Source organism: Lepisosteus platostomus, chromosome 5 (assembly GCF_059453375.1).
Source record: "Lepisosteus platostomus isolate fLepPlt1 chromosome 5, fLepPlt1.hap1, whole genome shotgun sequence".
NCBI classification, from domain to species: domain Eukaryota; kingdom Metazoa; phylum Chordata; class Actinopteri; order Semionotiformes; family Lepisosteidae; genus Lepisosteus; species Lepisosteus platostomus.
In genome coordinates this window covers 720,996-742,658 of record NC_142615.1, presented here as the reverse complement: position 1 = coordinate 742,658, position 21,663 = coordinate 720,996, and the positions used below count along the sequence as shown (strand labels likewise).

Here is a 21,663-nt window from a genome sequence, read left to right as displayed (position 1 = left end):
GGAGCAGAGCCCTTCAGGTCTTGACCCTGAGAGTTGTCTTTAATGTCCTCTTTGAAACAGCGCTGCTCAGATTAAAATGCGCTCGTGATCTCCACCGGCTGCTGGTGGGTCTCTCTCTCGAGAGCTATGGAGGTGCTGTGGGGGTCTCTGTGACAGTTTCCTCTGCTGGAGATGCGAAGTCGCCCCAGTGGGGCTCGTGCTGGGAAGCAGCTTCGCGATGGTGCTGTGAGGGTGAATGGCTGACACAGGACGGGACACTTCCAGCAGTCTGATCCCACGGTGCGATTCACACAGCGAGGCTGTATCAGGTGTGTGAGCAGCACCCCTGAAACCTCTGAAGGCAGCTGTCTGAATAAGGACTTATTTTCCATCCATCTATTCTATAACAGTTTTATTCACTCTCCAGACACAGCTGGGTGAGCTCCTCCAGTCAGGACAGGAGGCTCTGCTGTACACAGAGGGGGGTGGGGGTGGGGAACAAGCTGCCCAGCCCTGTGGTTGAAGCCGATACCCTGGCTTCTCTCCAGACACAGCTGGGTGAGCTCCTCCAGTCAGGACAGGAGGCTCTTCTTTACATTGAGAGTGGTGGGGGTGGGGAACAAGCTGCCCAGCCCTGTGGTTGAAGCCGATACCCTGGCTTCTCTCCAGACACAGCTGGGTGAGCTCCTCCAGTCAGGACAGGAGGCTCTACTGTACACAGAGGGTGGTGGAGGTGTGGAACAGGCTGCCCAGCCCTGCTGTTGAAGCCTAGTCTGAAGACTATGGACAGAGAGCTGCTGAACAGCACTGCAGTGTCAGACTCTGTGCCCTCTCCCTCACACCTGATGACTCGGCACCAGCACTGTGTGCTGATTCGCTGCTCGAAGTCTCCCTGCAGGGACTCTCCAGAGCCTGCTGCAGTGTGTGGACTGTGGCACACCAGTGTGAGAGAGGGATCGGACCGGTAGAAACACCAGCAACACTGACTCCAGCGACACTCGCCAAAACCTTCCGCCTGGCAAAGGAGCTTCGAATACCTGAGATTTAAATCACAGACAAGGCCGTGTTTATGAAATCCCATGCACATTATGAACAAGCGAATAAGTCATGTGTTAGATTATTGTGTGTGTGTAGCACACGGTCTGCAGTGCTGGGGTTGAACACACAGACAGCTGGAAAGTCCCAGGGTGATACAGGAACTGCAGTCTGACAGTGCAGCCAGTTGAAAATCTCACTGCTGGTAGTGTCACCAGTAGCTGGGTGTCAGTGCTTGTTCTCTGTTTCCTTGACAGTGTACACGGATCTTAATTACTATCAATCTTTCATTGATGTGTTCCAGCGTTGTGTGAAAACAGTTGTGTTGTATCAATCACTGCTGTACCCAGTACAAGATCACAAGGGAGCTGGAGTCTATCCCAAGCACTGGGCACAAGGCAGGGTACAGCCTGGACAGGACACCAGTCCCTCCCTGGACACCAGTCCCTCACTGACCATAAGCCCAACACTGGACACCAGTCCCTCACTGGACACCTGTCCAACACACACAGATAGCACTCCAGGAGATGACCCCAGGCCCCCAGTGCTGTGAAAAAGCAATGCTGAGCACAGTGCCACCCTAATGTTTCATGTTTTCCCTTCTGAATTTACTCATGCTGGTGTTATAAAGCACTTTGAAAAACGTGTGTACAGAAGAGCCTCCTGTCCTGACTGGAGCAGCTCAGCCAGCTTGTTCTCCACCCCCACCCCCCTCTGTGTACAGAAGAGCCTCCTGTCCTGACTGGAGTAGCTCACCCAGCTGTGTCTGGAGAGAAGCCAGGGTATCGGCTTCAACCACAGGGCTGGGCAGCCTGTTCCCCACCCCCACCCCCCTCTGTGTACAGAAGAGCCTCCTGTCCTGACTGGAGGAGCTCACCCAGCTGTGTCTGGAGAGAAGCCAGGGTATCGGCTTCAACCACAGGGCTGGGCAGCTTGTTCCCCACCCCCACCCCCCTCTGTGTACAGAAGAGCCTCCTGTCCTGACTGGAGGAGCTCACCCAGCTGTGTCTGGAGAGAAGCCAGGGTATCGGCTTCAACCACAGGGCTGGGCAGCCTGTTCCCCACCCCCACCCCCCTCTGTGTACAGCAGAGCCTCCTGTCCTGACTGGAGGAGCTCATCCAGCCTGTTCCCCACCCCCACCCCCCTCTGTGTACAGTAGAGCCTCCTGTCCTGACTGGAGGAGCTCACCCAGCTGTGTCTGGAGAGAAGCCAGGGTATCGGCTTCAACCACAGGGCTGGGCAGCTTGTTCCCCACCTCCACCCCTCTCTGTGTACAGAAGAGCCTCCTGTCCTGACTGGAGGAGCTCACCCAGCTGTGTCTGGAGAGAAGTCAGGGTATTGGCTTCAACCACAGGGCTGGGCAGCCTGTTTCCCACCCCTGCCCCCCTCTGTGTACAGTAGAGCCTCCTGTCCTGACTGGAGGAGCTCACCCAGCTGTGTCTGGAGAGAAGCCAGGGTATCGGCTTCAACCACAGGGCTGGGCAGCCTGTTCCCCACCCCCACCCCCCTCTGTGTACAGAAGAGCCTCCTGTCCTGACTGGAGGAGCTCACCCAGCTGTGTCTGGAGAGAAGCCAGGGTATCGGCTTCAACCACAGGGCTGGGCAGCTTGTTCCCCACCCCCACCCCCCTCTGTGTACAGAAGAGCCTCCTGTCCTGACTGGAGGAGCTCACCCAGCTGTGTCTGGAGAGAAGCCAGGGTATCGGCTTCAACCACAGGGCTGGGCAGCTTGTTCCACACCCCCACCCCCCTCTGTGTAAAGAAGAGCCACCTGTTCTTGTTTTTAAAAGCTGTTCCCTGTAGTTTCCACCTCTGTTCTCTGGTTTGTGTTTCCCTGGGTATTAAACTGATTGGGCACAGCTCTGTTCATGTAAAGTAAGGCTGTTAACCAGGCTAAAGAAAAGAGGCTACAGATTTGAGAAAGAAGAATTTTATTTGTATTGTTTTGATTAGTTCTAGAAGGACAGATATTTGGATGAACAGCTTTCAAAATCTATCTTGACAGAAAAAAAAGATGTCTTTATCATAATAAAAATAGACCTCTTCCCATGAAACATATAATATTTACAGAACATATCATAAAACAATAATCTCTGGCTATGTTAATGACCTATTGGCTATTCAGCAGTGCAGTGGGGCAGTGAATGATGGTGCTCAGATATCTAGAGAAATATTCACAGGTCTGGTTTGGGACAAGACAGAATTAGAACTGGCAGTTTGCATTGCTAGTGATATTTGGCAGAATGAAAGTATGAAAAAAAACTCTCACTCTGCACATCTGTATTGCTCTCAGAGTCACAGTTCTGCCATTTAGAGTCTTGTTTCTCTACAGTGAATCTCTTCATGTCAGTTTCATTAAATGCACTACTGCAGGGTCAGTGGAGCTGTTTATACAGGGAGTGTAAACATGGGGTCTGCACTGGGTGTATATCGACACCAGGAAGAAATGTTGTTCTGCAAAAAGCCAGTTTTGAGCGAGTATATTAAACAGTGAGAAATGAATCAGTCTTGAAGTGATTTCTGTAAGCTGTCGGTGCATGAGCGTCCTGCTCCTGTTCTTGTGGAGAGAAATGAAGTCTCTCCAGTCCAGTCCGCAGCGCTCTGGAAGTACAAACACCAGCGATGAGCACAACGTTTGAAACGACAGTACCGTTCTGAACCTGAATACTAGCACACCTCTCTGTACAGGGAGGACACTTCCTGTTGTCAAAGATTAAAGAAGGGTCCTGGATTTCTTCCGTGAGCTGATTAACTGATGCCATGATAAACCTGTGACCTGCATCACTGTGTAAAAAGTGAGATGGGTCTCAGTCTCTAAACCAGGAGAAGTCAAAGTGACAAAGAGGAGGAGTTGACTTGGGCTTGGGCTCTGATTACAGTCTGAGATTTGGAGCCCAGAGAATCTGACTGGACTGAAAAAGCTCTCACCTCAGTCTGACGGCACCAGGATGCGGCCTGAAACAGAGAAATAAGAGGAGACGAAATGTATTCTTCCAAAAGATCAAAGTGACCAACACCTGTAAGCATCAGCATGTAAGGAAGAAAGCTTCCAGTGCCGATGATAAATGCAATTCATGTAGGTGCTTCAATTTTACAGTAAACTTGACACTTTTTTCCTTAATTCACCCTTAATTCAAAATAAACCCCATTCAAATCTCTCACACATCTCCTTCTGGCCTGCTGTCTCCTCTCTGTCCTACAGAAACCTGCAGGAAATGTGATTTAGGCTTTTCAGTGTAGAGTTCACCTGTACGTGTTCTTTCTTACAGAATGTTAAATAACATAGGAAAGATTTTCATGCTCGTACAGTCCTTGGTCTTACTGTTACAGGACCAGTGGAGGAAACGTGTTTGTGACCCCAGCCTCTTACCGTTAGATTTCTTCTTGTAGTAAATCACCCCAGCAGCGGTGATGATGAGCCCCAGGATGAGTCCAGACACCCCAATGACAATCTTGTTCTTCTTAGACTCCGGCATCGAGGGGTCTGGGGGAGAAGAAATATTTTAGTTGGAGTACAGTCTTCTCATTTTGGACTATGGGGAGTGGGGAACAGGCTGCCCAGCTCTGTGGTTGAAGCCGATACCCTGGCTTCTCTCCAGACACAGCTGGGTGAGCTCCTCCAGTCAGGACAGGAGGCTCTACTGTACACAGAGGGGGGTGGGGGTGGGGAACAAGCTGCCCAGCCCTGTGGTTGAAGCCGATACCCTGGCTTCTCTCCAGACACAGCTGGGTGAGCTCCTCCAGTCAGGACAGGAGGCTCTTCTGTACACAGAGGGGGGTGGGGGTGGGGAACAAGCTGCCCAGCCCTGTGGTTGAAGCCGATACCCTGGCTTCTCTCCAGACACAGCTGGAACTGTGTCTAGCAACCAACCAAATAAGCTGTATGGGCTGAAAAGGTTTCCTCTCAATTGTAACCCATCTTACAGTACGTGCAAATAATGTACTTGTCATAATACAGGCCCAACAGAAACATCTGCCAGCATTCTTCTTTTGCCAGATAAATAATCATCTGGGATTATGATGGTAGTGCCAGTGAAATCATCCTATGGGATTCAGACACTAAAACATTTTTTTTAAATGTTTTGAAAAAATTATTACAATCCGTGCGTATTTATGTTATGTTTTAGCACACAACTGAGAGTCAAGGTTACAAGAAACAATACACTCTTTGGGGAATTCATACATCTTTAAAAGCTTGAGCAGTAGGACAGTAGATGCCTCACCCCAGGTGACCTCCAGGGGGCGCTCCAGGCTGCTGTGCTCCACTCTGCAGGCGACGGTCTCCCCGGCGCGGGGGGTCAGCTCCAGGTGAGAGTGCACCTGGTAGGTCCAGTCCCCGTTGGCCAGCAGGTCGGTGGAGGTGACGTCGGTCTTGGTCTCCAGCCCGTCCCTCAGCCAGGTGACCCTGATGCGCTGGGGGTAGAAGCCAGTCACATGGCACACCAGCATGGTGGGGTGCTTGGAGCTGAGCAGCTTGGTGGCGCTCACCTTGACCGAGGGGGGAACTGGAAGACAGGCAGCGCACAGCAGCATTACACAGGACCCTGAAGCTGGGTTGATTCCTCTAAACACAACAGACAGATGAGTGTATATGAGATTGCTAGAGCATGAACCTCAATGTGCCTTCATTATCTGATACACAGGTAGCCTGGCTTTTCTCTTCTGTACGCAGAGGGGGGTGGGGGTGGGGAACAGGCTGCCCAGCCCTGTTGTTGAAGCCGATACCCTGGCTTCTCTCCAGACACAGCTGGGTGAGATCCTCCAGTCAGGACAGGAGGCTCTACTGTACACAGAGGGGGGTGGGGGTGGGGAACAGGCTGCCCAGCCCTGTGGTTGAAGCCGATACCCCGGCTTCTCTCCAGACACAGCTGGGTGAGCTCCTCCAGTCAGGACAGGAGGCTCTACTGTACACAGAGGGGGGTGGGGGTGGGGAACAGGCTGCCCAGCCCTGTGGTTGAAGCCGATACCCTGGCTTCTCTCCAGACACAGCTGGGTGAGCTCCTCCAGTCAGGACAGGGGGCTCTGCTGTACACAGAGAGGGGTGGGGGTGGGGAACAAGCTGCCCAGCCCTGTGGTTGAAGCCGATACCCTGGCTTCTCTCCAGACACAGCTGGGTGAGCTCCTCCAGTCAGGACAGGAGGCTCTTCTGTACACAGAGGGGGGTGGGGGTGGGGAACAAGCTGCCCAGCCCTGTGGTTGAAGCCGATACCCTGGCTTCTCTCCAGACACAGCTGGGTGAGCTCCTCCAGTCAGGACAGGGGGCTCTACTGTACACAGAGGGGGGTGGGGGTGGGGAACAGGCTGCCCAGCCCTGTGGTTGAGGCCGATACCCTGGCTTCTCTCCAGACACAGCTGGGTGAGCTCCTCCAGTCAGGACAGGAGGCTCTACTGTACACAGAGGGTGGCAGGAGTACTTATATCTAGTTATATATATATAAGTTAGAATTATATAATTACTTAGCAACATTTATTTCGTGTTGTATGTTATGAAAGGAATTGGTTTTAATAATGCACACATAGTTTCAGAGAATAAATTAACATAGTTAATTAATCTAAAAATTGTATTTATTTCAGTATCACTTCCTCTTATCAGGGTAAGATAATCAATTCACAAGGTCCCAGAATCAGACGGTTAATTAAGTTGACATTGTAACAAACAACAGTCGAACAGAGAAAATCAGAAAGAGTTCTCAATACAATGTGAAGGAATGAAATGTAAGAGTAATAAAACTATTTAAAGTATTCAAATTAATATCCTGTAATTAGAGCTAGACTGATATTCAGTTATTTAACAGTGTCTTGAAGGCACGAGGATTACTATATTATAGTAAAAATGTGTCTCACGAGTGTATACAATATCAAAGGTGTTTAACGTCAGTGTGACTGAGGGCTTGGGTTAACTCACCCTTCCTGTCCGTCATGGTGCTCTTGTAGACCCCTGCGTTGTGTTTACAATAATTATTCAGATCTGCTTGGTACCCTGCCAGTACCTCTTTATCCTGGTTGAATCTCTCTGCATTTTTGATCCCATGCGGTGTGTAGCCAACAAACTTCTGGATATTAGAGTCATAACGATAAATCTCAATCTTGTTAAAAATGCTCCTCCTTGTGTAGAGAAAATCCTCCAGATGATCATTGTACTCACAGTCAATAACAAATTGGTACATATACCCATCTGGAAGAAAAATGTTAGATAAAACACTCAAGGCAGGGTTCTCTGGGATTCATATAAAAAAGATGTGCGGTCATCTACAACATCCAAAATCTATTGCTCAATCAGTGTGATATAACCCTATATTACGCAGACCATGTGGTGCGATCGATCAATTGTTGTCTTTTCAATCTATCAAAATACAATATTTTATCCTAATATACTAATCTATCACAGTACTATACAAGAAATGAAAAAGGGTGTTCGGGTCAGTAGACAACTGATGGGCTGTACTGTATATCTTGAGAGTCACATTAAGACAGCGAGCTCCTTTAGAGTTCTTGTCCTTAATTAAAATGATAAAAGAGGATCTGAAATGTATTGACAAGTATGAAAAATTCTAATGTCATTCAGATCAGATCAGATCAGATCTCCAATGAATGATCACTGGGACATCTGCTCTGCTGAGTCCAGGCACTGAAATGTACATTGAAATGACTTTCTAACCGAAGCCACCAGCACACTCACTGAAAAGCTGTGTGCACAAGGGATGAGGTGGGATCACTTACCCACTGAGCGCCTGGACCCGGTGCAGCCCAGGACGAGCACGGCGACGGCGAGGCGATGCAGAGGGGTGTCCATGGTGCAGCAGGCTGTGAGAGGAGCAGCACTGTGGCAGCAGCCCAGTGCAGGAAACTGACTCGTCTCCTCCCCGAGCGCTGTCAGCTGGGACCTGCACCAATCACCAGCCTCCTGCAATGGCATCACCTGTTCCTCAGCAGAGCGCAAGTCTCCTCCACACTCTCAACATCCACCACTAAATAGCCTTATTCTGTTTGTATTCTGTTTCTATCATCTGCGTCCAGGGCACAGAGAAAGCGTTATGTGACTGGTGATTGTAGTGACAGTAAAATTCTCACTGATAAATGTGCAAAACAAAACTCTGTCCTTAACACTCCATGTTCAGCATGTTCAGGATACCATCTTTCAAAGAAGGATTCACTATACCTTCTCTCCTTGTGGGATCTTCATCCATAACCATTTTTCACTTACAGTTAACAGATAAACAGATGTACTTACAGTATGAGCTGCAAGTTCAATATAATTACTGATTATTGATTCAACCCTGAAGAGTAGATTATTCGGGAGGCACAGAGATACAGTAGTGAGCATTACTATGTGCTGAGGCCCTGGGTTCAGACACAGTCCACGACAGGACAGAGACGTGCCTGTCCTGTCACTGAAGGGACTGGAAAACTGCTCATGTGGAGCCCACCCATACAAAGACAAAATGAAATATAGAATAAGTTCAAGCACCATCATATCCGAAACAATACAGCTTGTAAAATTATGTAAAATTTGTCTTCACTCTGATTTAAATGATGCCAGTCCTTGGCATCATTTAAATCACTGAGGACAAATCTATATAAGAAAGCTTTTGGTGCTGCCTCATTTTAAAAGCTGTATAAGATCAGATCTCTTTATCAGCCCAACACCATTTCTGAGTATTAGGAGTGTGTCTTTTCACAAAGCCCAGCCTGCTCTCCTTGAGACACACAGACAGGGAGAGAGAAGCTGGGGGTCAGAGTGCAGGGTCAGCCATTGTACAGCGCCCCTGGAGCAGCTGGGGTGAAGGGCCTCGCTCAGGGGCCCAACGCAGTAGGATTCCTCTGCCTGCTGTGAGATTTGAAGTGGCAAACTTCCAACCACAGGCGCAGACGCTGAGCCACCACTCCTTGTTATGGTGGTGCTTGAATTTATTCTATATTTCATTTTGTTTATTAATTTCAGTTGCACATATTTATTAGTATTGTACTGCACTTTGAGATTGATGAAGTGCATTATAAATATAATGTATTATTACTATTATTATTGTGATCACTCAAAACAGGTCATTTCGCATCAAGAGACTAAAGAACTGAATCTCTTCGGTCAGGAACAGAGAAGACTGCGAGAGGACTTGATTCTGGTCTGACAGGCAGTGACCAAGACAGCTCAGGAAACGTCTTCAAGATCCTTCGTGACACTGGGACCCAGGGACACAGGTGGAAAACAGGACTGGGAGCACATCCAGGACAGACAACAGGAGACACGTCTTCACACGGGGAAGGACTGGAGTCAGGAGCCAACTCCGAGATCATGTGGCAGAAGCACTGACCCTATGATCTGCTACCATCTGGAAAACGGTACCGGAGCATTCGGGCCGGACTACCAGACTCAGAGACAGTTTTTATCCCCTGTATCGCATCTTTCCCAGGCGCTGAGATAAATTCAGATTTTACTGCTCTGGGTGTGGAAAAGTGGATAGATCAGGACTTACTTCTGAACAATACATTTTACTTCCTTTTGGTCTTAGAAAAAAAACAACAATATCAAGAATTGAGCAAGTTTTATTAACAGTAATTTTAATATAAATGAAAGAATATTATTTCAATTGCAATGAAATGAGAGAAAGAATAAGTGTGACCATCATACAATTTTAAGAACTCATCCAGAAATCCCCATTCAAAACATAGGAACATCTCATTTGAAAAATACTGTATACAAAGCCATCTCATATCTATTACACATAAGAGATGAAAAATCTCAAACCCAGTAAAAAGCTAAGCAGTTCAGAAATCCATCTACAAGTTTCTAATGATTCTAACACTCATTTTCATGGTGTACCAGCGGAGAAAACAACAGGAGAATTTCACTCTTTTCCTTGATGATCAGAACGAAGTTCACTGTGTGAAGCGGATGTGCTGCAGCTGCTGTGAAAAGGGACTTGTCTCTTGATGGCAGCCTGTGCTCTCAGTTGCACTTGTTGCCCTTGATGAGGAAGAAGGTTCCGGCTGCCACTCCCAGCAGCCCCAGGGTCAGGCCCACCCCGCACACGGCTGTCTCCGCCGCCTCCGAGTCCGACTGCACCTCCACCTCTGAGGAGACACCAGCAACCATGCTACTAAACACTAGTATACTACTAAACACACGCATGTCACCAAACCGACGGAGCCTTTATGTCATTTCATATCTTATAAAATGGATAATATACTGGTGGCGCAGGGGGGCACAGTGGTCATCATTTATGCCTCACAGGACTGGGGCCCTGGGTTCAGTTCCTGGGGGGGGTGCTGTCTGTGTGGAGTCTGCATGTTCTCTCTGTGTTCCTGTGGGTTTCCTCCAGGAGCTCCGGTTTCCTCCCACAGTCCACAGACTGGCTGGGGGGTTAATGGGCTTCTGGGAAAACTGGCCCTGGTGGGTGAGTGGGTGGGTGTGTGTGTGTGTCCTGTGATGGACTGGTGTCCTGTCCAGGGTGTGTGTGTGTGTGTCCTGTGTTGGACTGGTGTCCTGTCCAGGCTGTACCTTGCCCTGTGCCCAGTGCTTGCTGGGAAAGACTCCAGCTCCCCTGTCATCCTAGGATAGGTCTTATACTTACACCTCCAGTTCTCAGATGAGACAACCACATATCGTTCTTCTTTTCTTTTTGTAATATTAAACCCACCTTGTTTCTTATTCCCAGCAGATCTGGAACAGCCAGCTGTGTGTTTTTATGTCTCTATGAACCCCACGACTGCACACTGCACAGGGAGGCTTCTAACTTCAGTTAGGTTTTAATTTCAGCAACTACAACACCAACATTTCTGAAGTCATAAACTCTAAGATGAAGATAATGTCGGAAGCCTGTGAGCATAAAACTGTGACAAAACAAAGATTGATTAAGAAAATTCTGTCTGTCCGTATCTTAAGATCAAACAGACCAGTGAAAGTGCTGAACCTGCAGTTGTGGTATTTGACCAGATCTTTTAGTATTGACATGTTGCCCCTTGGTAGGTGGGACCTGCGTCAGCATGCACAGGCTGCAGAGGAACAGGCAACGGGTTTATTCCTGCTGAAAAGAGAAGAAAGGAAACACAACGTTTCGGCGGTGGAGCCTTCTTCAGGTGTGAGCTCACACCTGCGTTTCCTTTCGTCTCTTTTCAGCAGGAGGAAACCATGTTCACCCGTTCCTCTGCAGTGAGGGGATGCGCAGGTGGTCTTGCGTCAGCGTACTCACCCCAGAGGCGTGTGAGGGGCTCCTGCAGGGCGCGGTGCTCCACACTGCAGGAGTACACGTCGCCAGCCTGGGGCGTGAAGCTCAGGTAGGAGAACAGGCGCAAGCTGTAGTCTTTATTGGAGTAGTACTGGGTGACGTTGAACCCCTGTGTCACCCGCTCCGTGTTCCTGGTCCAGGACACCTTAACGGGTGCAGGGTGGAAGTCAGTGATGAAGCAGATCAGAGCGTTGGGGACCCCCAGCTCCACCTCGTTCTCCGAGTACAATCGGGAAATCGGGGGATCTGCAAAGAGATTTTGTACATAAACCTCCAGTTAATATTTTACTTTATTTCTTCCACAATTGATCCACCAAAGCCGAAACACTTCTGGGAGTAAATCACAAGGAAATTTCAATTATTTGCACTGAGCCTGATTCTAGCTGGAGAACCTTTTGACAGTTTTGTCATTGTCTCAGTCTTTTATTTCCAATGGCCTATACGCCATTCTGCACTCATGTTCTTCACAACAACAACCAAACACCAGTTTGTAGATCCTGTGGTTTAAAGCCTCTCACTTTTATTTTATCCTGAAAGTTTGGAATTATTTAAGTTGTTCTTCACTGTATTTGTGACAACGTGCACAGTAACACTTCCCAGATTTATAAAGTAAATAAATCAACAGTGTCGCAGCACAAAAATAGCTGGTAGAATCGGAGCCTCACCTAGTTTCTCTTCAGGGAATCCTTCTCCTTTAGCGCTCACTGCCACATTGTGTCGGCAGGTTTCTACTTCCTGCTGTGCGAATGAAGGCTGTTCCGGATAAGGGTGCCATTCCTCAGCAAACTCTGGGATCCTCAGCACTGTCTTCTTCGCCACCAAATCAACATACAATATCTCATCTTCATCGTGCTCTATCTCAAACTCCGCTTCGGTGGAATTAGACGCGCAGAACGTCAAACGTCTGTCTAGATGTCTAACTGAAACAAAAAAAGAATCCAGAATCAATCGATTTCACTGGTCACAATGAATTTATTTGACGCAAAAACCTCCGATGTGCGGAACAGCAAATGATTGTACCGATGTCATGTTAGTGGGTGGAGAACATTAAGAAGAAACATTTGAAGCAGAAGAGGCAGCGAGACAGCCGTTTCCTCAAAACTCCTCCATCGTTCATGTGGAAACTCGCATCGGGTCCCCTCACAGTCCTCAAGACTAAATAGTCAAATAGCCAGTTCCTTCAGAATCTACCTGGCTGTCATTATCAAATCATAATTCATACTCTAAACGAGGCCTTACTCGTGAAGCACACAGTTGTAACAACAGCCCTTGATTTCAGTTCTACACTAGTATCTCTGTGTCCTGACTGTCTTTATTTCCAGATGATGTAAACATGACAGCATGAACACTATCTCTTTTATCAGCAGCCTCATCTAGCTCAGCGTTTCCCCATCTAGACTCTGGTCTAGTGAGTAAAACTGGCACATTCACACGTGATAAAAAACCAGGTTTAACAACGGCAGAAAAACAAATACAAGATCATTCACACAAAACGTGTGGCTGTGAAGGAGAGATTTCCTTGAAGATTAAATTTAACAAGAGATGTGTGCATGGTGGTATTGGTTTTGGTATTGATCTGAAAAAGGAACATGAGAAAGGTCAGCAAATTTACGTTGATCCCTTTATTCAAAGCGAGATCCCTGAGAAGCAACACAAAACACCAGTATGGGAAATGTCCATTTTGTTTGCTATTTGTTTAATATTTTGTCAGTCATGTAAAAATGGTTTTCTGCAACAGTTAGACCTCAGCTGTGTTCAGGTCACTACCAAAAGGACACCTGTGCTCTAGAGGCAACATAGCGAGGTGCAACGAGATTTACTTCCAGACTCCGTTAAAGAACTGAATCTCTTCGGTCAGGAACAGAGAAGACTGTGAGAGGACTCGATTCAGGTCTGACAGGCAGTGACCAAGACAGCTCAGGAAATGTCTTCAAGATCCTCCGTGACACTGGGACCCAGGGACACAGGTGGAAAACAGGACTGGGAGCACATCCAGGACAGACAACAGGAGACACGTCTTCACACGGGGAAGGACTGGAGTCAGGAGCCAACTCCGAGATCATGTGGCAGAAGCTCTGACCCGCTGGGCATGAGGGAAATTCTGGACCATGAACCTTCTCTCATGGGAACATCTTTTCACTGGACTGGCTGCATTCAGTCTTGGGTAAACAGAAGAAAACATCAGACTCCTAACTGCAACTAAACGTAGCACTGGTGTAGCTACAACCACTGATCTTCCGACCTCAGCACAGAATCTGAGCCGGTCGGTCTTTGTGGCTCATCGCCTCCTCTCCGGCCCCCTGTCGGTTCGCTCAGGGACGCGATGACCTGGGGTTAGTCACGAAGGATCAGTGAAAATGTTATTTATCAAAAAATGGAATTCCTTTTTTTTTTTCTCTCTAAAATCATCCAAGCATGATGAGTGTGGGGAGTCTCTTTGGATACTCAGGATATTTAGTGTTGCGAACTTCGTCAGATTAAAAATGTTTAAAAAGGGACATGCAGAGAAGGTGTGGTGCTCCAGAGCGCCCGATTTTGCTCTTTTGAAGTCTCACTATTCAGGTTTGAAAACAATGGCAAGTATAACGTTAATGAAGGAAGCATGACTTACTCTGAGCTTGCGAGAGGACACCGCTAGCTCCTAGCAGCACTGCGGTGAGGAACGCGCACAGCATCCTGCACGCGGTGAAGGAAGACACGGCCCCGGCTTTCCAGCGAATCCACAGGCGAGTGTGTGGGACCCGAGCAGAGCACCCCCCCAGGCCAGCAGCACTCCGGAGCAGTGGCTCGACAGGGCTGCCTGCTGCACTTTTGAAACACCCCTACTTCCCTTACAGCCAATCAGACAATTCCTCAGGCACGGACCGACAGTTACTAGGTACAGGGGCTGTGAGCTAACCGAGCCAATATCCGTCTGCAGAACTCTACCCACGCAGCCCAAGACGCAGTTATCATCGGTACTGCCTTCAGACCCTGATATAAAAAGACTTCAGTGACATTACGGGTCTTTAGTCCACCTATTCTACATTCCACTTTACAAAGTGTAAAACTTTGTACAATTCATCATGAACTGCTGTCGTCGGGCAGTTCTCTGATCTAAGAGAGAAGTTTTTTTTTAGTTTGAAAACATTTTTTTTTAATTTCCGTCAAGTGCCACACGAAAGAATAATTATGTGCGTGTCAAATAATTTCTAAAATTGTCTGTGGATCCCTCTGGTGGCAGGAGGGGGACATCATTGATGTTCTTGCATCTTCGATTTTACCATAACGATCTATATTTAAAATACTGAGATGGCATGAAATACACATCACAGTAAATCTGGCTCAGTTCAGTCCCTGAGACCCCAGTCCTTCAGGGGCTCTGGGGGTCTTCAGTCAGGGGTAAAAGGTCACTGGGACTCTGGACTCATGAAGACAGTACCTGGCTCAGTTCAGTCCCTGAGACCCCAGTCCTTCAGGGGCTCTGGGGGTCTTCAGTCACGGGTTAAAGGTCACCGGGACTCTGGACTCATGAAGACAGTACTTGGCTCAGTTCAGTCCCTGAGACCCCAGTCCTTCAGGGGCTCTGGGGGTCTTCAGTCACGGGTTAAAGGTCACCGGGACTCTGGACTCATGAAGACAGTACTTGGCTCAGTTCAGTCCCTGAGACCCCAGTCCTTCAGGGGCTCTGGGGGTCTTCAGTCACGGGTTAAAGGTCACCGGGACTCTGGACTCATGAAGACAGTACTTGGCTCAGTTCAGTCCCTGAGACCCCAGTCCTTCAGGGGCTCTGGGGGTCTTCAGTCACGGGTTAAAGGTCACCGGGACTCTGGACTCATGAAGACAGTACTTGGCTCAGTTCAGTCCCTGAGACCCCAGTCCTTCAGGGGCTCTGGGGGTCTTCAGTCACGGGTTAAAGGTCACCGGGACTCTGGACTCATGAAGACAGTACCTGGCTCAGTTCAGTCCCCGAGACCCCAGTCCTTCAGGGGCTCTGGGGGTCTTCAGTCACGGGTTAAAGGTCACCGGGACTCTGGACTCATGAAGACAGTACCTGGCTCAGTTCAGTCCCCGAGACCCCAGTCCTTCAGGGGCTCTGGGGGTCTTCAGTCACGGGTTAAAGGTCACCGGGACTGGCTCCTCATGCTTCTCAAACCTTCGAGGAAGGCAGTGCTAACTCTACACAGCCGAGACATCCGCAATGTGGAATTAGGAAAGAAGAGTTCCCACAGAGCTCCGACTCCACAGAATCCATGTGGGAGTATCTGGACAGTGAGGTGTCTAGGAAACACGGCCCACTACCTCAGGACAGAACATGGACCCAGGCGTCCGTGAGAAACGGCCTGATGCCAGGCCAAATCGAGCCCAGATGTATGCATGGGGTGGTTCGAGTGTAGTAAGTATAAGTTCCTGTATTCCTGCATTAATTGCTCCTTAAGTGTGATCTGATCTTCACCTCTGTTTCAATAAGAGATAAACACGATTAGATTAAACAAATAACGCAAAAACAACTGTCATTTCTCATGTCTATATTGAACATGCACTGTCGATGCTGGGGAAAAGCGTGTGAACCTCTAGGATAATGACCTCCATCGAGGGGGTAATTGGAGTCAGGAGCTCCAGTCAATCAGAAGTCATTCAGGTGGGAGCTGAAGGTGCCATCAAAAACTAATCCCAGTTTAATTTTCTGTGGCATGTGGATACGTTTTATCCAGTATAGGGTTGTTGGGGGAGCTGGAGTCTATCTCAGCCCCTCACTGGACACCAGCCCCACACAGGACACACACACACTCACACCAGCCAGCCCCTCACTGGACACACCAGTCAGCCCCTCACTGGACACCAGACCCTCACTGGACACACACACACTCACACCAGCCAGCCCCTCACTGGACACACCAGTCAGCCCCTCACTGGACACCAGACCCTCACTGGACACACACACACTCACACCAGCCAGCCCCTCACTGGACACACCAGTCAGCCCCTCACCAGTCCCTCACAGTCCCTCAAGGAAAGCCCCTGCCCTCCCAGCATGCCCCTGTCCCGGTTTCACTTCCTCGTGGCGGTACCGGGCCGGGCTGCGGTCCGGTTCTCCCGGTTCTCCGAGGGAGGCTGGGAAGTCCCTGGCGCGGGTCCAGAGAGAGAGAGAGAGAAAGAGCGTGGCTTCTGCTCCGAGTGAAAACACCACAACCAGCAGCGTCTAAACACCACAGGTCAGGCTTCGCCGACCAGAATACACTCCGCTCATCAGAGGGGGAACGCTGGCTCATCTGGGTCCTTCAGTGACATGCAGTGCAAACTATTCACTCACCAGACCAGAGGACAAGCAGTGCTGTGGCTCATCATGTAGCACACTGGTCTGTGGGTGGTGAGAGTCCGGGTTCAAGCCCCGGGTCAGTACAAACCTGGGTTCAAGTCCCAGAAAGAAAAAAGCCTTTGTAAAACCCGAAACACAGTAGATGAGCAGGGGAGACCAGAGGACAAGCAGGGAGATGCGTTTATCTGCGTCCATCTCTAACCCACAGTCAGTCAGGGGCAGCTCTGACCTCACAGCCACACAGCACCGCGCCAAGCGTCCCAGACCCCCACCGCAGGACGGTTTGAGACACACACACTTTTCACAAATGCTGTTTGGACCATGTGAAAATATAGAAAAAAATAAACTCAATATAAAACAGACGATACACATCCATACAGCAGCCCTAAAAGGTCATTAAAATACTACCGAAGAAGCCATTATCACTTGAACAAAGTGTACACTGTTCCATTATATTAGAGAACCATCTCTACTCCTGAATCACAGAAAGTGCAGTTAAAACCCAGAACGTATATATATATAAACGCCTATAAGAGTAGCCTTTTATAATGCACTTTATAGTTTTGTTTCCATAAACAAAATGACATCCTGCTTTTTTAGCCTGTACGCAGAGGTTAACAAACTCTTCCAAACAGCTCTGGGATCTTTCATGACCAAGTGGCCCTGATGTCAGTTCAGCGTCTCAGCTGGAGCTCAGGAGAGGAGACAGCCAGTGAATTCTGTGATTGGTGGAGGGCGGGCGGCCCACAGTTAAACTGCAGAGCGCTGAGCCGAGCCGAGAGAGACCTCACTCCCACCCCGAGCCCTGCAGAGCGCTGAGCTGAGCCGAGAGAGACCTCACTCCCACCCCGAGCCCCGCAGAGCGCTGAGCTGAGCCGAGAGAGACCTCACTCCCACCCCGAGCCCTGCAGAGCGCTGAGCTGAGCCGAGAGAGACCTCACTCCCACCCCGAGCCCGACTGGTCACTGTTCCCACTGCAGCCGCGCCTCTCCGCTGGAAGATGAAGCCCCTCGTCCTGCTGCTCGTCCCCCTGGCTGCAGCGCTGGCCGGCGCCCGGGCTCTCAAAAGTAGGCGACAGACTTTTTATCACCTATCAAGAGTTTAAAAAGAGGAAGAAGCACGAGAGATTTAGCAGAACGTTGCCGTTTGCTTCTTTCATGTCGATTAATATTTTCTAAAACCGGTTTGCATCCGAAACCCCTCCCCCTGCTCCGTGCTGAGCCTGTTGACCACAGAACTGTCTCGGCTCCTGATCTCTTCCTCACGAACACGTTTAGAGAAAAAGTCCTCCTGTGCAATGCAGACAGGCTTTCTGATGCAGACGGTGTATTCTGGAGACCACTGAGAGTAACGTGGCACTAACTGAAACTCTGTACAGTGATAATGATAATAATGATAATGTTGCTTTATTGGCCCTATACAAATTCATTTTTTCACAGGCCCCAGCCTGCTCTCCTTGAGACACACAGACAGGGAGAGAGAAGCTGGGGGTCAGAGCACAGGGTCAGCCATTGTACAGCGCCCCTGGAGCAGCTGGGGTGAAGGGCCTCCCTCAGGGGCCCAACGGAGTAGGATTCCTCTGCCGGCCGCGGGATTCGAACCGGCAACCTCCCAGCCACAGGCTCAGATCCTGAGTCCCAGAGTTTTCTGGAGCAAAATATCTTTTAAGGAAACTTTTGTTTTCTGAATACAGTCTCATTCAGCAGACGTCTGTTCGCGTATACGGATCTTTTCAGACCTCACAGTGTCATTCAGGGGGCATCACTGACAGTGTGTCACAATCACGGCCCTCTGCTCTTGGCACTGATCGAAATGCTCACAATGTGTGTATCTGTGTGTGTGTCCTGTCCAGGCTGTACCCTGCCTTAACAATTAATTAATAATTACCTGCACTTATATAGCGTTTACCTGGACATCCCAACTCACAGCTCTTTCCAGGTCATGGGGATCCGCCAGTGTGCAGCCCCACCTGGATGATGCACCAGCACACTGCCCCCACACACACCAGCTCTCAGTGGGGAGGAACAAAAACAGCCCAGTGCCCAGTGCCCAGTGCCCAGTGCCTGCTGGGACAGACTCCAGCTCCCCTGGTGACCCTGAACTGGACAAAGCTGAGAAGCCAGATGCATTTTTGAAAACACCACATATTCTGTACCAGGCCCATGCGCACAGATAACTCTCTTACTCCCTCAGAAGCTCCGCTTCTCTAAAATCACAAACAATGGCTTCCGCACTTGAAATAAGGACATCTTACTGGGCCTCAGAAGGCGCAGTAAGAAGAGAGACAGGGGGGGCCCTGGACACACTGAGAGACGGGGGTTCATCCAGACACACTGAGAGAGAGAGACTGGGGGTCACTGGACACACTGAGAGACCACACAGACCGCAGGGAGAGCGCCCCCTGCTGGCCCCACTCACACCTCCTCCAGCAGCAGCCTCAGCTCTCCTCCCAGGAGTCTCCCCTCCAGGTACTGGCCAGGCTCCCCCTGCTGGGCTCCAGTGGGGCTGTGAGCTGGGTGAGAGCGCCCCCTGCTGGCCCCACTCACACCTCTCCCAGGAGTCTCCCCTCCAGGTACTGGCCAGGCTCACACCTGCTGGGCTCCAGTGGGGCTGTGAGCTGGGTGAGAGCGCCCCCTGCTGGGCTCCAGGGGGCTGTGAGCTGGGTGAGAGCGCCCCCTGCTGGCCCCACTCACACCTCTCCCAGGAGTCTCCCCTCCAGGCACTGGCCAGTGGGCAGCCAGCTGGGAGCTGCAGGCTGGGATGTGCAGTACTGTGCTGCAGAGAAATACTGGGTCCTGTCTGAGCCGGACCGGCTCTACAGCGTCTTGACTCCAGCTGCGCCTCCTCAAGAAAAGCCCCTCAGATTCCCCCTGGCGCCAGGGGGGCTGTGGAAACCGCTGGGGCTCAGTCACACAGGAAAGACAGACGCACACCGGGGGACTTTCACACAGACCCCGAGCCCCCGCTGTCCCCACCAATCAGCTGCAGCCCCTGCTCTGACATCACCTGTCGCCAGGCAGGAGCGGCCGTCCGGGGCCTGTCACATGACGCGGGCAGAAGACCGGTCACAAACGAGAGGAGACCCCGCCTGCCCCATACCGGGATCGCCGGATTCGTTAGTGGATCGATGATCCGCAGATCACCCGTCTGCCTCCCGAAGGATCAGAGTGAAACGGCTTCCACGACACGGTTCGTTTGCTCCACGTTTCTGTACACAGAGAGTGGTGGAGGAGGGGAACAGGCTGCCCAGCCCTGTGGTTGAGGCCGATACCCTGGCTTCTCTCCAGACACAGCTGGACGAGCTCCTCCAGTCAGGACAGGAGGCTCTTCTGTACACAGAGGGGGGTGGGGGTGGGGAACAAGCTGCCCAGCCCTGTGGTTGAAGCCAATACCCTGGCTTCTCTCCAGACACAGCTGGATGAGCTCCTCCAGTCAGGACAGGAGGCTCTGCTGTACACAGAGGGGGGTGGGGGTGGGGAACAGGCTGCCCAGCCCTGTGGTTGAAGCCGATACCCTGGCTTCTCTCCAGACACAGCTGGGTGAGCTCCTCCAGTCAGGACAGGAGGCTCTTCTGTACACAGAGGGGGGTGGGGGTGGGGAACAGGCTGCCCAGCCCTGTGGTTGAAGCCGATACCCTGGCTTCTCTCCAGACACAGCTGTCCCACCAATAAGGCCCCACGCGGCCGTTAACGACACAGCTCGGACCGCGAGCTGTGAACCGATCTCTGGCGCACAAGCGGCGCCACACGGCCAGCGGGACACGCCACGAAGCGGCTGTGTCGGAGCGCCACCGTGCGGACATCGCACCGCGCTGCAGCGGCTGCAGGGTGTTCGCAGCGCCGTCTGGAGTCTCGGCTTTCTACGACATGGGAGCCGAGAGAGCCGGCCGGCGGCCGAGTTTACGGTGGATGTCAACATGTTATGAGAGGTCTCGGTCGGAAATGCCTGTAATACGTCTGTAGATTTTATTTTACTTTTTGTTTCGTGTTTGTTTCATTATTGTTATTTGCTTCGGCAACACTGACTGTACCGACTTCACGCCAGTAAAGCGCCTTGAACTGGACTGGACTGAGCCGAGCGTCAGTGTTTACAGCAGATGTACATACGTTATGATCCGTAAATGCCTGTAATGTGTCTGTAGATTTTATTTCCGGTTAATTTTATTATTGTAATGTGCCGTGGCGGCCCGGCTCGTACCCAGCGGCCGTGCCGATACAGCGCCTGCGGTTGAGAAACACAGAGGAGTGTCGCCCAGACACGGGTCCCAACGCACGGTGCTCGGGCGCCACCGTGTGGCCAGACGACTTCCCTGCCAGGGGAATGAAAAGAACCGGATCGGTGACCCATTTCAGGGGAGGAAACGCCCGGTTTTCGGCTCTCGGAAAATAATAATTTAAAGAGAGAGAGAGAGCGTATATGTCAATATTTTATAATATGTCTTTGTTGTAAATGTCTGTAACATGTCTGTAGATTTTATTTACTTCTGTTTTTTGTCTTGTTCCATGTTAATTTTAGTATTTTTATTTGCTTTGGCAACACTGATTGTACCCATCGGTCATGCTAATAAAGCACCTTGAATTGAACTGAATTGAGAGAGATGACCCGCAGACTCAGAGCCCCGCCTGCCCGGGCTCACAGCCTGAGTCCCAGCCCGAGCGTCGCAGCCACGTCACTGCGGCGCGCCGGAAACAGCTGGGGGTGACGCGGAGGAAAACGGACGGAGATCCGGTCCTGTGAGCGCAGGAGGGTGGGAGCCGGGGCTGTGTCTGGGGAGAAAAACTCACCCTGAAGAGTCCTTCCCCTGAAACTCTGGTTTGCGCCCAGGCTGCGGTTTGAACATGATTAAAGGACAAATACTCCCCAGTCCCAGGGCCGGCGCCCCAGTGAGACCCCAGCACGGCCGGGACTGGGGGGGCCGGCGCCCCAGTGAGACCCCAGCACCCCAGCACGGCCGGGACTCGGGGGGCCGGCGCCCCAGTGAGACCCCAGCACAGCCGGGACTCGGGGGGGCCGGCGCGCAGCTGGTACACAGACACGACAGCGCAGTGGCGCCACCTTGTGGGCTTATCGGCAGGGACAGGAGCAGAGAAGCTGACATGCTCACCCACAGGTGCTGAAGTCATACCT

General features: G+C 50.6%; 2 protein-coding genes across 3 annotated transcripts in view; both read right to left on the bottom strand.

Moving 5' to 3' along the window:
• The window catches only part of LOC148662316 (H-2 class II histocompatibility antigen, A-U alpha chain-like), a 29,632-nt gene extending 15,595 nt beyond the window's left edge, over positions 1 to 14,037 (bottom strand). Inside the window, exons 1-4 of one of the 2 annotated variants that reach the window (XM_088632005.1) lie at positions 13,849 to 14,037; positions 11,903 to 12,157; positions 11,202 to 11,483; positions 9,933 to 10,083 (exon numbers count right to left, since the gene is read on the bottom strand). In XM_088632005.1, coding sequence (XP_088488131.1) covers positions 9,959 to 10,083; positions 11,202 to 11,483; positions 11,903 to 12,157; positions 13,849 to 13,912 — 726 coding nt within the window. In that variant the 5' untranslated portion in view covers positions 13,913 to 14,037 and the 3' untranslated portion in view covers positions 9,933 to 9,958. Of the gene's footprint in view, positions 1 to 9,537; positions 10,084 to 11,201; positions 11,484 to 11,902; positions 12,158 to 13,848 lie in introns of those variants that run through there. The other variant, XM_088632006.1, reaches the window with a different exon arrangement.
• On the bottom strand, positions 2,929 to 7,889 carry LOC148662317 (HLA class II histocompatibility antigen, DQ beta 1 chain-like). Its single transcript, XM_088632003.1, has 6 exons — positions 7,735 to 7,889; positions 6,920 to 7,189; positions 5,238 to 5,519; positions 4,385 to 4,498; positions 3,943 to 3,969; positions 2,929 to 3,615 (listed from the first exon to the last, which is right to left on the bottom strand). The coding sequence occupies exons 1-5, from the start codon at positions 7,805 to 7,807 to the stop codon at positions 3,944 to 3,946; spliced, it is 765 nt and encodes a 254-aa protein (XP_088488129.1). The 5' UTR covers positions 7,808 to 7,889; the 3' UTR covers positions 2,929 to 3,615; position 3,943.
• Positions 14,038 to 21,663: the final 7,626 nt, after the last annotated feature.

Bases quoted from the DNA above. Each gene is read 5' to 3' on its own strand.
- LOC148662317 (XM_088632003.1), bottom strand. From the start codon at position 7,807: ATGGACACCCCTCTGCATCGCCTCGCCGTCGCCGTGCTCGTCCTGGGC. The intron at 7,190-7,734 runs GTAAGTGATCCC...TTTTTCTTCCAG, and splicing joins CGGGTCCAGGCGCTCAGTGG to ATGGGTATATGTACCAATTT. The intron at 4,499-5,237 runs GTGAGGCATCTA...CTTCTCCCCCAG, and splicing joins CCCCCTGGAGGTCACCTGGG to ACCCCTCGATGCCGGAGTCT.